General features: G+C 44.3%; 1 protein-coding gene across 1 annotated transcript in view; it reads left to right on the top strand.

The window, feature by feature from the left end:
* The window catches only part of acox3 (acyl-CoA oxidase 3, pristanoyl), a 307,347-nt gene that overhangs the window by 193,929 nt on the left and 97,133 nt on the right, over positions 1-16,285 (top strand). The window contains exon 14 of the mRNA XM_070871311.1: positions 1,220-1,335. Coding sequence (XP_070727412.1) covers positions 1,220-1,335 — 116 coding nt within the window. The remainder of the gene's footprint in view (positions 1-1,219; positions 1,336-16,285) is intronic.

Below are 16,285 nucleotides of genomic sequence, written 5' to 3'. Positions count from 1 at the left end.
TGTATAATTCTTGAGCCTTTAAACAAAAGACAATAAAGAATTAGTTTTTCCGGTTTTCAGTGTTTTTTGAAAGGGCGGAGTCAAGTGTATTTATGGTCTGTGGTGTTTATTTTTTAGCAATTATTCCATTCTGCCTAATTTAGTGGGGTTTTTTTGGTTTTAAAAACAGATCAATATGGGGCTAAAATTGAGTTTAAAGGTGCTTCAGGGTCTGCACATAGAATTAATGTATATACTTTGTGGTGTCTGTAACCAGAAACAGTGGACTCATGGATCATCTGTACAAAAGTGTGAGCATGAACCTCTTGGTCATGAGTTTCCTGGCATGATTATACAGGCGGAAACTAGTTTTCATATTTGATTTTGTTCATATAGGATCAGCAGACATAAGTAGAAATTAGTGAAAAGTAAATAGGGAATAGATATCAGAAAAAGTATATTTACTCAAGAGCGATAAATGCTTTGAATAATCCTTATCAAGAGACAAAGGCATTGGGGTTATTCAAACCACAATTAGATACAATAATGGAAGAGTCAGTACACCATAAGCATGTCCTTTTATAATCCCTGACTTTTATCGAACTAACAAATTATGACTGCTTCCGAATTTCCATGATCTGCTACTGAATTTCATAATTGTCGTGCACCTTGGAATAGCTCAGTTTGGATCCTGATCCTCAGCAACAATGGAAAATGCATCAAACGTCAGTGAAGGCAACGATGTGCACTTCATTCAGATCATAGATGACTAAAATGCTCAAAACACAAGCACACATGCCTTAAATCCCCCTTATATAGAATGTTTCAGATAGCTGCATTGAGTCGAATGGCAATTTCTAGCAGTCCCTGATGTACATTCCTGAAGATCGGAGAGTCTACTTTATAGTTAGCTGGAGTACGTTGTGTACCAAATTTAAAAATATATGTAACACTCTACACGGAACCACGCATCCATAGAATAAGCAAAATATCTTGCTAATTAAATATAAGGCCTGTAATTGCCCTTTACAAAGGAGTAGATCAGATACAAAGCAGGAATAGAGAGAAATTTAGGAGGGACAACCAAAGGTGTGGTTGAAAAGAAGCTTTTGAAGGTGGGAAGAGATGCAGCAAGGTGGTGGGGTTTAGGAAGAAAATTCCAGTGTGGGGCTCTGATGGCTGAAAGCTCTGCCTCCGATGGAAAACACTGTTTACTAATTTATTTCTGCTTGCCTTTCAGTTGCTTTGGCTGCGTACAAATGGCTAGTTTGCTACTTGTTGCGTGAGAGCTACATGAAACTGGATGATGAGAAGAATTCAGGCAAATCAGACTTTGAGTGCAGAAACAACAGTCAGGTAAATGGTTTGGGGAGGGAAATCATGGAAGTGGCTACAGCTATGCAGTGATCTTGTTATTCAATAATTTAGCCATGTCGTAATTATTGATCAAAACAGTGTTGGTGCCTGGTGTTAGATAATTGCTCAAACATTCTAGTTGACATAAAAATACAAAATGCTGGAAATACTCAGCAGATCAGGCAGCATCTGTGGAGAGAGAAACAGAGTTAAAGTTTCAGGTTGATAACCTTTCATCAGAACTGGAAAAAGTTAGAGATGGAACAGATTTTAAGCAAGTGCAGGGGCAAGGAAAGGTGGGTGGTGAGGAAAGAACAAAAGGGAAGGTCTGGGATAGGGTGGAAGGCAGGAGTGATTAAATGACAAAAGGGATGATGGTGTAAAGCAAATGGTAAGGGGACAAGTAAAGAAACAAAAGATGAGTCGACAATAGATGTAAATTGGAATGGCAGAATCATCAACAGCTGCCATGTGATAAAATAGGGGCAGAATTGTTGAACTCCATGTTGAGTTGAGAAGGCTGTAAAGTTCCCAATCAAAAGTATTATGCTTTTGTATAATTAAGTGTATCTGACTTGGCACAATAATTTATTCAAAAAGCAAAAATAAACTCCAGATGCTGATGTAAGTATAGGTGTATCACGTAGAACAGTTTTGGTAAACTTTTAAAATATATAGAAACATAGAAAATAGGTGCAGGAGTAGGCCATTCGGCCCTTTGAGCCTGCACCGCCATTCAATGAGTTCATGGCTGAACATGCAACTTCAGTACCCCATTCCTGCTTTCTCGCCATACCCCTTGATCCCCCTAGTAGTAAGGACTACATCTAACTCCTTTTTGAATCTATTTAGTGAATTGGCCTCAACAACTTTCTGTGGTAGAGAATTCCACAAGTTCACCACTCTCTGGGTGAAGAAGTTTCTCCTCATCTCAGTCCTAAATGGCTTACCCCTTATCCTTAGACTGTGACCCCTGGTTCTGGACTTCCCCAACATTGGGAACATTCTTCCTGCATCTAACCTGTCGAAACCCGTCAGAATTTTAAACGTTTCTATGAGATCCCCTCTCATTCTTCTGAACTCCAGTGAATACAAGCCCAGTTGATCCAGTCTTTCTTGATATGTCAGTCTCGCCATCCCGGGAATCAGCCTGGTGAACCTTTGCTGCACTCCCTCAATAGCAAGAATGTCCTTCCTCATGTTAGGAGACCAAAACTGTACACAATACTCCAGGTGTGACCTCACCAAGGCCCTGTACAACTGCAGTAACACCTCCCTGCCCCTGTACTCAAATCCCCTTGCTATGAAGACCAACATGCCATTTGCTTTCTTAACCGCCTGCTGTACCTGCATGCCAACCTTCAATGACTGATGTACCATGACACCCAGGTGTCGTTGCACCTCCCCTTTTCCTAATCTGTCACCATTCAGATAATAGTCTGTCTCTCTGTTTTTATCACCAAAGTGGATAACCTCACATTTATCCACATTATACTTCATCTGCCATGCATTTGCCCACTCACCTAACCTATCCAAGTCACTCTGCAGCCTCATAGCATCCTCCTCGCAGCTCACACTGCCACCCAACTTAGTGTCATCCGCAAATTTGGAGATACTACATTTAATCCTCTCGTCTAAATCATTAATGTACAATGTAAACAGCTGGGGCCCCAGCACAGAACCTTGCGGTACCCCACTAGTCATTGCCTGCCATTCTGAAAAGTACCCATTTACTCCTACTCTTTGCTTCCTGTCTGCCAATCAGTTCTTAATCTACGTCAGCACACTACCCCCAATCCCATGTGCTTTAACTTTGCACATTAATCTCTTATGTGGGACCTTGTCGAAAGCCTTCTGAAAGTCCAAATACACCATATCAACTGGTTCCCCCTTGTCCACTCTACTGGAAACATCCTCAAAAAATGCCAGAAGATTTGTCAAGCATGACTTCCCTTTCGCAAATCCATGCTGACTTGGACCTATCATGTCACCTCTTTCCAAATGCACTGCTGTGACATCCTTAATAATTGATTCCATCATTTTACCCACTACCGATGTCAGGCTGACCGGTCTATAATTCCCTGTTTTCTCTCCCTCCTTTTTTAAAAAGTAGGGTTATATTGGCTACCCTCCACTCCATAGGAACTGATCCTGAGTCTATGGAATGTTGGAAAATGACAGTCAATGCATCCGCTATTTCCAAGGCCACCTCCTTAAGTACTCTGGGATGCAGACTATCAGGCCCTGGGGATTTATCAGCCTTCAATCCCATCAATTTTCCCAACCCAATTTCCCGACTAATAAGGATTTCCCTCAGTTCCTCCTCCTTACTAGACCCTCTGACCCCTTTTATATCCGGAAGGTTGTTTGTGTCCTCCTTAGTGAATACCGAACCAAAGTACTTGTTCAATTGGTCTGCCATTTCTTTGTTCCCAGTTATGACTTCCCCTGATTCTGACTGCAGGGGACCTACGTTTGTCTTCCCTAACCTTTTTCTCTTTACATATCTATAGAGGCTTTTGCAGTCCATTTTAATGTTCCCTGCAAGCTTCCTCTCGAAATCTATTTTCCCTGGCCTAATCAAACCCTTTGTCCTCCTCTGCTGAGTTCTAAATTTCTCCCAGTCCCCGGGTTCGCTGCTATTTCTGGCCAATTTGTATGCCACTTCCTTGGCTTTAATACTATCCCTGATTTCCCTTGATAGCCACGATTGAGCCACCTTTCCTTTTTTAGTTTTACGCCAGACAGGGATGTACAATTGTTGCAGTTCATCCATGCAGTCTCTAAATGTCTGCCATTGCCCATCCACTGCCAACCCCTTAAGTATCATTCACCAATCTATCCTAGCCAATTCACGCCTCATACCTTCAAAGTTACCCTTCTTTAAGTTCTGGACTATGGTCTCTGAATTAACTGTTTCATTCTCCATCCTAATGTAGAATTCCACCATATTATGGTCACTCTTCCCCAAGGGGCCTCACACAACGAGATTGCTAATGAATCCTCTCTCATTACACAACATCCAGTCTAAGATGGCCATCCCCCTAGTTGGTTCCTCGACTTATTGGTCGAGAAAACCATCCCTTATGCACTCCAGGAAATCCTTCTCCACTGTATTGTTTCCAGTTTGGTTAGCCCAATCTACATGCATATTAAAGTCACCCATGATAACTGCTGCATTTTTATTGCATGCACTCCTAATTTACTGTTTGATGCCCTCCCCAACATCACTACTACTGTTTGGAGGTCTGTACACAACTCCCACCAGCGTTTTCTGCCCCTTGGTATTCTGTAGCTCCACCCATACCGATTCCACATCATCCAAGCTAATGTCTTTCCTTACAATTGCATTAATGTCCTCTTTAACCAGCATCGCCACCCCATCTCCTTTTCCTTTTTGTCTATCCTTCCTAAATGTTGAATACCCTTGGATGTTGAGTTCCCAGCCTTGGTCTCCCTGGAGCCATGTCTCCATGATGCCAACCACATCGTATCCGTTAATTGCTATCTGCACAGTTAATTCATCCACCTTATTCCGAATACTCCTCGCATTGAGGCACAGAGTCGATCAGACTTGCCTTTTTAACACACTCAGACCTTTTAGAATTTTGCTGCAAAGTGGTCCTTTTTGTTTTTTGCCTTGGGTTTCTCTGCCCTCCACTTTTACTCATCTCCTTTCTGTCTTTTGCTTCCGTCTCCATTTTGTTTCCCTCTGTCTCCGTGCATTGGTTCCCATCCCCCTGCCATATTAGTTTAACTCCTCCCCAACTGCACTAGCAAAAACACTCCTCCTAGGTTCCGGTCCTGCCTAGGTGCAGACCATCCGGTTTGTACTGGTCCCACCTCCCCAGAACCGGTTCCAATGCCCCAGGAATTTGAATCCCCCCCTGCTGCACCACTGCTCAAGCCACGTATTCATCTGAGCTATCCTGCGATTCCTACTCTATCACGTGGCACTGGTAGCACTCCCGGGATTACTACTTTTGAGGTCCTACTTTTTAATTTAGCTCCTAGCTCCTTAAATTCGTCTTGTAGGACCTCATCCCGTTTTTACCTATATTGTTGGTACCAATGTGCACCACGACAACTGGCTGTTCACCCTCCCTTTTCAGAATGTCCTTCAGCCGCTCCGAGACATCCTTGACCCTCGCACCAGGGAGGCAACATACCATCCTGGAGTCTCGGTTGCGGCCGCAGAAACGCCTATCTAATCGCCTTACAATTGAATCCCCTATCACTATCGCTCTCCCACTCTTTTTCCTGCCCTCCTGTGCAGCAGAGCCAGCCACGGTGCCATGAACTTGGCTGCTGTTGCTCCCCCCCTGATGAGTCATCCCCCTCAATAGTACTCAAAGCGGTGTATCTGTTTTGCAAGGGGATGACCGCAGGGGATCCCTGCACTACCTTCCTTGCACTGCTCTTCCTGATATTAGTACTCATTTTGCAATAGCTATACACGGACAGACTTGGAGCAATAGTCACATTATCGCATTAACCGTCGATGAGAAGAGATCAAAAAATATAGTTGTTATATAGTCAATCAGTCAACTGACTGTAGGGAGGAAATCTGATATGAATAGACTTGTATTATGAATATACTGGGAAGAGATAAGAGGAAGTCCGTAAATGATACCCACACTTTCTCATTCGTGAGTAAACAGATGTTATTGTGCAGACTTGGTGAAGGAAGATTAACTAGATGTAGTAAGAATGAATTGACATAACGTTAGAAGGACATAGTTACACATATAAAAGATATGGGGCTAAAATTTCCACTTTTGTGCATATCGCCCAAAAATGGGCATTATTTCCGGCATGGACGGTAAAAAAAGTGTTTTCAGATCGCCAGCTTCTCGCCCATTCTCAAAGCACCTAGTCTCCATTTTTGAAAATGGGCGCTACCGCGAGCGATATGAAATGGGCGGTAGTGTTAACTCTCGCTGACCTTCTGCCATAAAGTGTCGCCGTCCTTAGCAATGGCATGGCAGTGCTCGATTACCATGATTCAGGAGGTCAAGGGTCATCATGACATGCGCAGAAGAGGAGACAGAGAGAGAGGGAGCTCAGAGGGACTCCCAGTGGTCCCAGAGCACGGCACTCCACCCCTAGGTTCCACACCACCACTGCGAAAGACAGATGAGAGCAAGGACCAAGATCCTGCTTTTGCATCAGAGAATGTTGCCCCCTCAGCACTCCCCGCTTCCAGTACCCATGCAAACACCGTATCTGCCTTCATACCCCCCAATGAGGCACCGCCGTGAAGCGAGGAGGGGAAGGGGTAGAGGTGGGGAGAAGAAGGGAGGCGAGAAGGAAAGTGAGGTGCTTGTCCGCAGGTGATGGCTGTGTTATATCTCCATCTGGGTGTATGCAATTTGTTGTAATGTATGGGGGCTGGGGACCACCCTCCTGCTTTGCCTTGGTATTCTGTGTTGCTGGACATGTTGAACATTTGATTGATGTCAATGGGGGAAAAAGGGTGTGGGCGGGGGTTGGGTGTTATTGCCTGTGATACTTATGTTTTCAGACCAAAGTTGGTATAACATTTTTTTTATTAAACATAACCTTGTTGCGCATTGTCCCAGATAGCTGGACCGTTACGCACTGGTGATTCCTTAACATGATAGGGTTAAATACAACTTAACTTCAATCAACGTAAACTTTAACTGGCACCAAGATGATTGTGATATATTTACAGAGCACAGCACGCACAGGTCTTTCTAAAATGGATGCAGCTCCAGAAGTCTCCGGAACTTCCTGGTTTTTGTAAGCTGACTGTTTATTCCCTTTATTTGCAGTAACACAATATGTCCACATCCATAGTGTGGAGCTACAGACATTACACTTCTCCCTCCTTAATGAAGAAGTTATTATAACAAACATCATACATAACTTGCATGTTTATACATAACACAGGATATCGACTTATTTTTTCCATATTTACAAATTTAGTTTAACCACTTGTTTTCTGTTTCGAAAAGGATACCTTGGCTCTCGAACAGAACCTTCCAAACATGGTGTTGAATCTAAACTCATTCGAGGCTCATCCTGAGGAACGTTTTCCTCCACGGAATTTCCTTGATTTTCATTTGAACTCACTATAACTTCAGACTCTTTGTTTTCTTGACTCGGACTCAGACATACATTCTGATTTTCTCTTGGATTTGTTTCCAGTACATTCGATGTAGGATATGTTACTGGTGTATCAAAACTATCTGAGTCAGAAATAATTGAATCATTCCCACCATCAACTCCTTCCATGTCTGTCGGTAAAATATGATCAATGTGAACACACCTAACATGTCCATTATCAAACATCTTGACCAAATATGTGCGAGGACCACATATCTTCACTCTACCTCGTAACCACTTTAACCATTTATGGTGATGGTTCTTCACTCTCACCTTCTGATTTAATTTCACACTTCTATCTTTTGTCTATATCATGATTCTCTTTCTGTCTTAATTGTGTCTCTTCTACGGACTGTGCCAAATTTGGTTTTAACAACGAGAATCTGGTTCCTGGCTGACGTTTGAGAAACAACTCTGCTGGTGTTCTACCAGTAGTTGTGTGAGGAGTATTGTTTCAAGGTATACTCATTGAAACATACAAGATTATGAGAGGAATTGACAGGGTAGATGCTGAGAGGTTGATTCTCCACAGGAGAAATTTTTTCATTCAGGGTTGTGAATCTTTGGAATTCTCTACCTCCAAGCGCTGTGGATGCTGAGCCTCTGAATATATTCAAGGCTGAGATAGATAGATTTTTAGCCTCTCGAGGAATCAAGGGATATAGGGATTGGATGTGAAAATGGAGTTGAGGTCGAAGATCAGCCATGATCTTATTGAATGGTGGAGCGGAAAGAACTGGAGCGGCGGGCCTGGGACATCGTGGCACCCCGACCTGCGAGAGAACAGCTCCGCAGGTCGGACTACAAAAGAGCTGGCGTGGCATACCACTTCAACCTCCAGCGCGAGCTGCTCCATGGATTTTGAGATGGGCGACTGGGTGACGTCATCAAAACCCTGGTCGCTGTTTTGAAGCGTGGGCAGCAACATCAGCAGGTACAGAGGAGTGGGAAGGCCGGGACAGATGAGCGGTGAGCGTTTGTGGCGAGATGCGGTGAATGTTTATGGCGGAGGAGCGGTGAGAGATCGTGGCGGAGGTGCAACAGATGAGGGTACGGGACCTAGAAGAGCCGAGGACCCAGGGGCAGCCCACACTGCGATATGTGTGCGCGCTAGGTCCATGCAGCAGAGCAGGTCTCCAGTCGTCTTGGTTAATCCTTGCCACCGGACTAAGACCATGCTCGGTCAAGCCTGTGTGGTGGCTGATGTGCAATGTTCACCACACGTTTAAAAAAAATTCACGCACAGGCATCTTCCACCCCATCAATTGGAGTTCAGGACTGGAACATCGGGTCCTTCATCGAAACACCTGTGAACTCGTGGAAGCAAGTCATCCTCGTTCGAGGGACCGCCTATGATGAGGAGTATTACAATACGTAATTAGAAAATTAGCCCATTTGTGATCCAATGACAACTGTTGTTTCTTTGGATTTGGATCTAACATTTGTTTTATGAGAGCAGATTTACAATCTGTACAGGGCGCTTTGCTGCACCATTCGAAGCAGGGTGATATGGTGGAACCTTGGTATGTTTCACCCCATTTTTACTCGTGAATTGTGCAAATTCTTCTGAACGGAATTGTGGTCCATTATCCGAAACAATTTCATCAGGGAGGCTAAATGAAGAAAATAAACTTTGCAAAATGTCTAATGTTTTACTTGTTGCTTTTTCCCTCATTGGGAATACCTCGACCCACTTCGAATGGCTATCAATCACAATGAACAATTGTTGTCCTTCTAACTCAGCAAAATCGAAATGTAGCCTTTGCCACACCCTGGGAGGCTATATTTCCATGGCTGTAATGGTACTATTGGCGATTGCTTACTCACCGATTGACATGTCGTGCACTGACTCACGATGTATTCGATATCTTATCAAGACCTGGCCACCATAAATAACTGCGTGCAAAACTCTTGATCAAGCACATTCCCAGGTGCTGGTCATGGAGGTCTCCTAATAATTTGGACCTGAGTTTATTTAATATAACCACTCTTGCACCCCACATGATACAATCTTTATTGACTGATAATTCATTCCTACGAATGAAGAATGGATGAATATCTTTGTCTGGTACATGGTTTGGCCATTCATTTGCAATATAATCATACACCTTTGACATCACTGGGTCACGTTTGGTTGCTCTACCAATCTCTTCAGCTGTGACTGGCAGTTCATCAATGTATGAAAAATAGAACACTTCTTCCCTATTGGGTGTAACTTGTGATGGGGAAGGCAATCTAGACATGTCATCAGCATTACTGTGATCAGCTGATCATCTGTATTCAATATATGAATATGCTGACAAAATCAAAGCCCATCTCTGCATTCGGGCTGCAGCTAATGTTGGAACTGGGGTCTTTGGGTGGAGGATTGCTGTCAGGGGCTTATGGTCTGTAACGATGGTAAACCTACGACCATACAAATATTTGTGGAACTTCTTGACCCCAAAAATGAATGCCAAAGCTTCCCTTTTGATTTGCGCATAGTTACTCTCACTGGCACTGAGAGTGCTTGAAGCAAAAGCAATTCGTCTCTCCTCCCCACTACTTGAAACATGAGAGATTACTGCCCCAACTCCATACGGAGAGGCATCACATGCTAGCTTAATATCCTTAGATATGTCATAGTGAACTAACATGGTGCTCTCTACCAATTTGCTTTTACACTCTTTGAATGCTGTATTGCATTCTTTTGACCACTTCTAATGGACCTGTTTTTTTCAATAGTTCATTCAATGGATGTAATACTGTGGCCAAATTTGGTAGGAACTTCCCATAATAGTTCCAAAGACCCAAAAATGATCAAAGTTCAGTGACACTCCTGGGAGTGGGTGCATTTCTGATTGCATCCAGCTTTCCCATGATTGGATGTAAACCATCTTTGTCTACTCTGTACCCTAAGTACTCCACTGAGTTTTGAAATAGCTCACACTTATGAGCAGACACTCGTACTCTGTGCTTCTCTAGCCGTTTGAGGATCTCATTCAATATGTTATTATGAGTTTGCCTATTTGATGCTGAAATTAGTATGTCATCCAAATAACATACTACAATACCTTGCAAAATCTGGTTCATCACCCCTTGGAATATGGCAGGGGTGGAAGACACGCCAAAAGGTAGCCTATTAAATTGATACAGGCCTAGATGAGTATTTATAGTCAAGCATGACTTGGACTTCTCATCTAGTTCAAGCTGTAAGTAGGCTTTCGTAAGAGTTTTGAGAAAATCTGACCACCATCAGTGTTGTGAACAAATCTTCCATATTTGACAATGTATTGGGTACATTTCCCTCTCGAACTTGGTTTATGTTATTTTATAATCACCACACAATCTTAACTTACCATCGGACTTAGGTACACCAACAATGGGTGTAGCCCAATTACATCGATTTATCTTACAAATAATGTTCTCAGTCTCTAGTCTTTTGAGTTCTTGCTCAACTTTCTCCTTGAGTGCATATGGTATGGAACGTGGCTTGTAATAAACCGATCTAGCGTCCTTCTGTACCCTGACACTCGCCTTAAAGCCTTGGATCGGACTGCTCGTTTCGCAGAACACCTTCAGATAACTCTTGATAACATCATTCGTTGATGCAAATCTCGTTCCAACATGAAAAATCTCCCTCCAATCTAGCTTCAATGATTTCAACCAATTCCTTCCTAGTAGGGCACTTCCACTACTATTAGAGGCAAGTTCTGAAATTGATCCTTGTATTTCACCAGTACGATGATACGACCTACCACACGAATATTCTCTCCCAAGCAGCCTCACAGCTCCATCTTGGATTTCTCCAATGGGAAATCTCACAATTTGTCGAGGTATAGCGACTCCGGTACTACACTCATGGATGCACCAGTGTCGATTTCCATTGGTATCTTGAATCCCACAATATCTATGTGGATTTTGATACTTTTCGAATCGCTGTCCGTTAACCTCCTGCTCCTGATGACGTGTAACTCTTAACATCTCCTCGTCCTGTTGTTGTTCTTCCATGCTATGTAGTCTCTGGGGATTTCTACTCATAGCTGTGTAAACTGGACTCATAGCTTTGAAACCTGGTTTACCCTTCAGTCGACATGCCTTCGCAAAATGCCCAGTCTTTCTGCAGAAGAAACACTCTGCCTTCACATATGGCCAACTTTGAGCAATGTGTTGTCCCAGGCACCTATAGCATGACTTTGGTGCTCTGTTAGAATTTCCAGTTTCTGAGACTTGGGCTCCCACCGCCTTTTACTTTGAATCTGCAGGCGATTCACTTCGGTTGACTGATGATCGTAGTAATTATTAAATTCTCGGGAATATTGATCGGCCATGCCCATCGACCTTGCTGTCTGACAAGCAATCTCGAAAGTCAAGTCATCCGTCGTCAATAACTTTCTTCTGATCGCATCATTTTTCACCCCAAAAAACAAAATGGTCCTGCAATTCTCGATTTTGAAAGTTTCCGAAATTACAGTGAATAGATAGCTTTTTTAATGCTACAATGTAATCACTGATACTTTCATCAGTCTTTTGATTTTGTATACTGAAACAATAGCTTTCAGCAATTTCTAATGGTTTGGGGTTATAGTGCTGCTCCAGCTTCGTTAAAATCTTTAAGTGTTGTGTCCTTTGGCTCGTCAGGTTTATCAGCGTTTCATAAATTCCAGACCCGCTTCCCATAAGAAGATCGCTCTCTTACGTTCCAACTCAGCCCGGTTCTGATCCGCATCCTCTGGAACTTTGATTATATTATTTGCAGTGAAATACATTTCTAGCCGATCCACATATGCTTTAAACCTTTCCTGGTCATGTTTATATTCACCTAAATGCCCCATGACTCCTACGGGTGCAGCCATTTTTGACACTGCAGTTTAAACAAGTGTGCTCGTTTTCTTTTACCTCGGATTTTGTTGCTATTTCCAAAGACAGAGAAGCTTCCAACATCTCTGTCGGCTGGCTGAATCCCTCACCAACAAAATTTCAGCTTTAAATCATCCGAAAAATCCCATTTCGTCGCTAAAATGTGATATATTCACAGAGCACAGCACACACAGGTCTTTCTAAAATGGATGCAGCTGTAGAAGTCTCCGGAACTTCCTGGTTCTTGTAAGCTGACTGTTTATTCCCTTTAATTGCAGTAACACAATATGTCCATATCCACAGTGTGGCGCTACAGAGATTACAATGATGGGCACCATTGATGTCTGAGCTGCACACACACAGCAGTATGTCAGCGTTGTCACTCACATCAACGTTCTTTCAGGAAAATCATTCAGATATCAGCTCCTCACGTAAGAGTCTTGCAGCTATGTAGCCACTACGGGTCCTTTCCTGTGGACTGGAGGGGGTCATGGGCACAGCTGCATAGCCAGCCTGATTGTCTGGCCCTCGGTCAGTGTCCAGCCCCTCATCGCTCTCTTCCTCTCTCTCCTGAGGTGGAGCATCAGTGCCTTCTGGCAATTCTTGGCCCCTCCTGATAGTCAAGTTGTGCAGCATCGAGCACATGACCACAAATTTACCTATTTGCTCAGGGTTGTATTGTACCTCCCCTCCTGAGTGGTCAAGACATCTGAAGCGCTGCTTAAGCAATGTTATTGTTTTCTGGACCACATTGCGTATGTCTCAGTGGCTCCGATTGTATCGCTTCTCGGCCTCGATGTGGGTGTCACGCAGGGTGGTCATCAGCCAGGTGGCTAGGCCATATCAGTTATCACCAAGCATCCAACATTGTCTTTGTGGCTGACTCTTAAAGATGTCAGAGACAGCGCTCTCACGCAGGATGTGAAGCTCATCGAAGGTGCCCGGGCATTTGGCATTCATTGCCAGTATGATCTGGTTGTGGTCAACAACTAGTTGGACCTTCAGGGAGTGAAATCCTTTTCTGTTACGAAAACGCTCCGGGTCCTGAGAAGGTAGCCGCATGGCGATGTGAGTGCACTGTATAGCTCCCTGCACCATAGAGAACTTAGCAATGTGGTAGAATGCTCCAGCCCTGTCAGTCTGAGCCTCCGTGGTCATGGGGAAGCTGATAAAGTCCATCCTTCTCGTGTACAGGGCTTCCGTGACTTGTCTAATGCAGTGATGTGTTGCATGGTGAGACAGAGGGGAAATGTCGAGTGCGGAGGCCCGAAAGGAACCGGACACGTAGAAAGACAGTGCAGTAGTGACCTTGACCTCGAGCGACACTGATATCCCGATGGCAGGCTGCATATGTGCCCTGATGAGCTCGCATATTTCATTGATCACCACCTTGTGGAAGCGCAGTCTCCGAAGGCAGGTGTGGTCGGAGACGTCGAGGTAAGACCTCTTTTCGCTGTACGTGCGGGTGGTGTATGGTCTGGCCCTCCTCCTCATTCTTGCACGTCTTAAGTTGGGTACATAATGATGTGCATCACATATTGAGCATCTTCACTCTGCAGCATCTGCGTATTAATCGATGCAGGCTGAGAAATGGCTGGCCCCATTGCATTGAAAGTATAATAGCGATTGATCAGAAGCAATGATTTCCTCACTAAAGTATACCTATAGTAAACCCCTAATAGTCCAGAGTCTGAAAATATGTCTCTTGAGATGTTCACTTCACCTGAGAAGAACTCCAGAGTCAATGTAAACTCCCCCGAAGTTGAAGCAGCATTTTGAATGAAGCGACCTGCGATTTTAAAAATGGCAGTCACACCGCTGGCATTAGTTCAGAACAGTTCCACTTTTTCCAGGCGTTTTTTTGGGCGAGCGATATTCTGGGCAATATGTGTGCGAGGTGGTGAAAGTGACGGTGAGTAATCTCCTGGTGTTAGTTTTGCCAAATGTCCTCTTTACGCCAAAAAAAAAGCGGACGGGCGGTATTATTGAATCTTAACTCTGTGCGATATTATGGCCGTTGATTTCGCCCATTCTGATTCCGCCTAAGAACAGTGGGCGGGCGGTAATATTTTTTCCCAGCGTTAAGCACATGGGGAAAGTAACGCTCGGCGATAAGTTTCCTAAAAGTGCCCGTCAGTTTCCATTTTGTGCCAAAATGGGCAATATATAGGCGTTATACATCATTTCAGCAGTAAAATGGGCGTTAAGTGAGCGTTAAGCATGCAAAAAAAGTGGAGGTTCTAGCCCATCGATCCTGGAGCTCCCTGGGGACTAATTGTCTAGTCTTGCTGTGGCTGGCATAAACTGTCAAGAAGACATGCTTTTGATCTCCTGAAGGAGTTCCTGGTTTGTGATTTTGATTATAAATTTATAATACTTATAATATAATTGGTACTTATGTCTCATTTAGATTACATGTAAGGGGTTGTATTTTATTATCTCATTGATTTGATTTAATAAAGAGTATCAACCAGACATTTCAATATTATCTGGTCCTCAAACTTATATTAGAGGTGATACGTCCTTACTACACAGTATAAATGCACACGAGGCCCATGCTTGAGAGAAGGTCAGTCTGTGACCTGTCCTTTATTCCTTAGCACTCAAATGATGAAGGTGGGTGGAGCTTCCCCTTTTATACCTGAAGGTCCAGGTTAGGAGTGTCTCCCATCTAGTGGTCAGTGTTCTCACGGTGTACAACTTAGATCAGTTTATACATGGGTTACAATGCTGGTTGAATACATGACATCACCTCCCCCCCAAAGTCTTATTGGGATCACAGGTTGAGTCTCTCTGGTGGTTTACGCTCCCTTGTAGAGCACCTGAGTTGGGGTTCCGGTTGTTGGGCGCTGGCCTGAGTGTCTGCTGTTTGCAGTGCCTCAGGCCTGTCCGAACTGCCCACAGTGACTGGGCTCTCCTCCCTTTGGTTCCGGTGTTCGGTCACCTGTGGTGGAGTGAACTCTATAGCGTGTTCTTCCTCTGCTTCTTCTATGGGGTTGCTGATCCTTTTTGTTTGATCCACATGTTTGCGGCAGATTTGTCCATTGGTAAGTTTAACTACCAGAATCCTATTTCCCTCTTTGGCAACCACAGTGTCTGTGAGCCATTTGGGCCCTGCAGCGTAGTTGAGGACAAAAACAGGATAATTTACATCAATACATCGCGCCCTCGCATTCCTGTCATGGTAGTGATATTGTGACTGGCGCCTGCTCTCGACAATTTCTTTCATGGTGGGGTGTATAAGGGATAATCGGGTTTTGAGCATCCTTTTCATTAGTAGCTCTGCGGGTGGAACCCCTGTGAACGAGTGTGGTCGGGATCTGTAGGCCAACAGGAGGCGTGATAAGCGGGTTTGTAGGGAACCCCCTTGGAATCTGAGTATCCCCTGTTTGATTATCTGCACTGCTCGTTCTGCCTGGTCGTTTGAGGCCGGCTTGAACGGTGCCGTTCTAACATGGTTAATTCCATTGCCTGCCATGAAGTCCTGGAATTCAGTGCTTGTGAAGCACGGGCCATTGTCGCTGACCAAGATGTCCGGTAGACCGTGGGCGGCGAACATTGCCCGTAGACTTTCTACCGTGGCAGAGGATGTGCTTGAATTTAAAATGTCACACTCGATCCATTTGGAGTAGGCGTCTACTACAACCAAAAACATTTTCCCCATGAAAGGACCTGCGTAGTCCACATGGATGCGTGACCAAGGCTTGGCCGGCCATGGCCAGGGGCTAAGGGGGGCTTCCCTGGGCGCATGGCCCAGCTGGGCACACATGTTGCACCTGCGAACACAAAGTTCCAGATCTGCGTCTATCCCTGGCCACCAAACGTGTGACCTGGCAATTGCCTTCATCGTGACAATGCCCGGGTGCCCACTGTGGAGTTCTCTGATGAACACCTCTCTGCCCATCTGGGGCATGACTACGCGATTTCCCCACAGTAGGCAATCGGCCTGAATCGAGAGTTCATCCTTGCGCCTGTGAAATGG

The sequence above is a fragment of the Pristiophorus japonicus genome, chromosome 2 (assembly GCF_044704955.1).
Source record: "Pristiophorus japonicus isolate sPriJap1 chromosome 2, sPriJap1.hap1, whole genome shotgun sequence".
Lineage (NCBI taxonomy): Eukaryota > Metazoa > Chordata > Chondrichthyes > Pristiophoridae > Pristiophorus > Pristiophorus japonicus.
The sequence above is the reverse complement of the archived record's forward strand: the minus strand, read 5'-3'. Positions and strand labels throughout refer to the sequence as shown.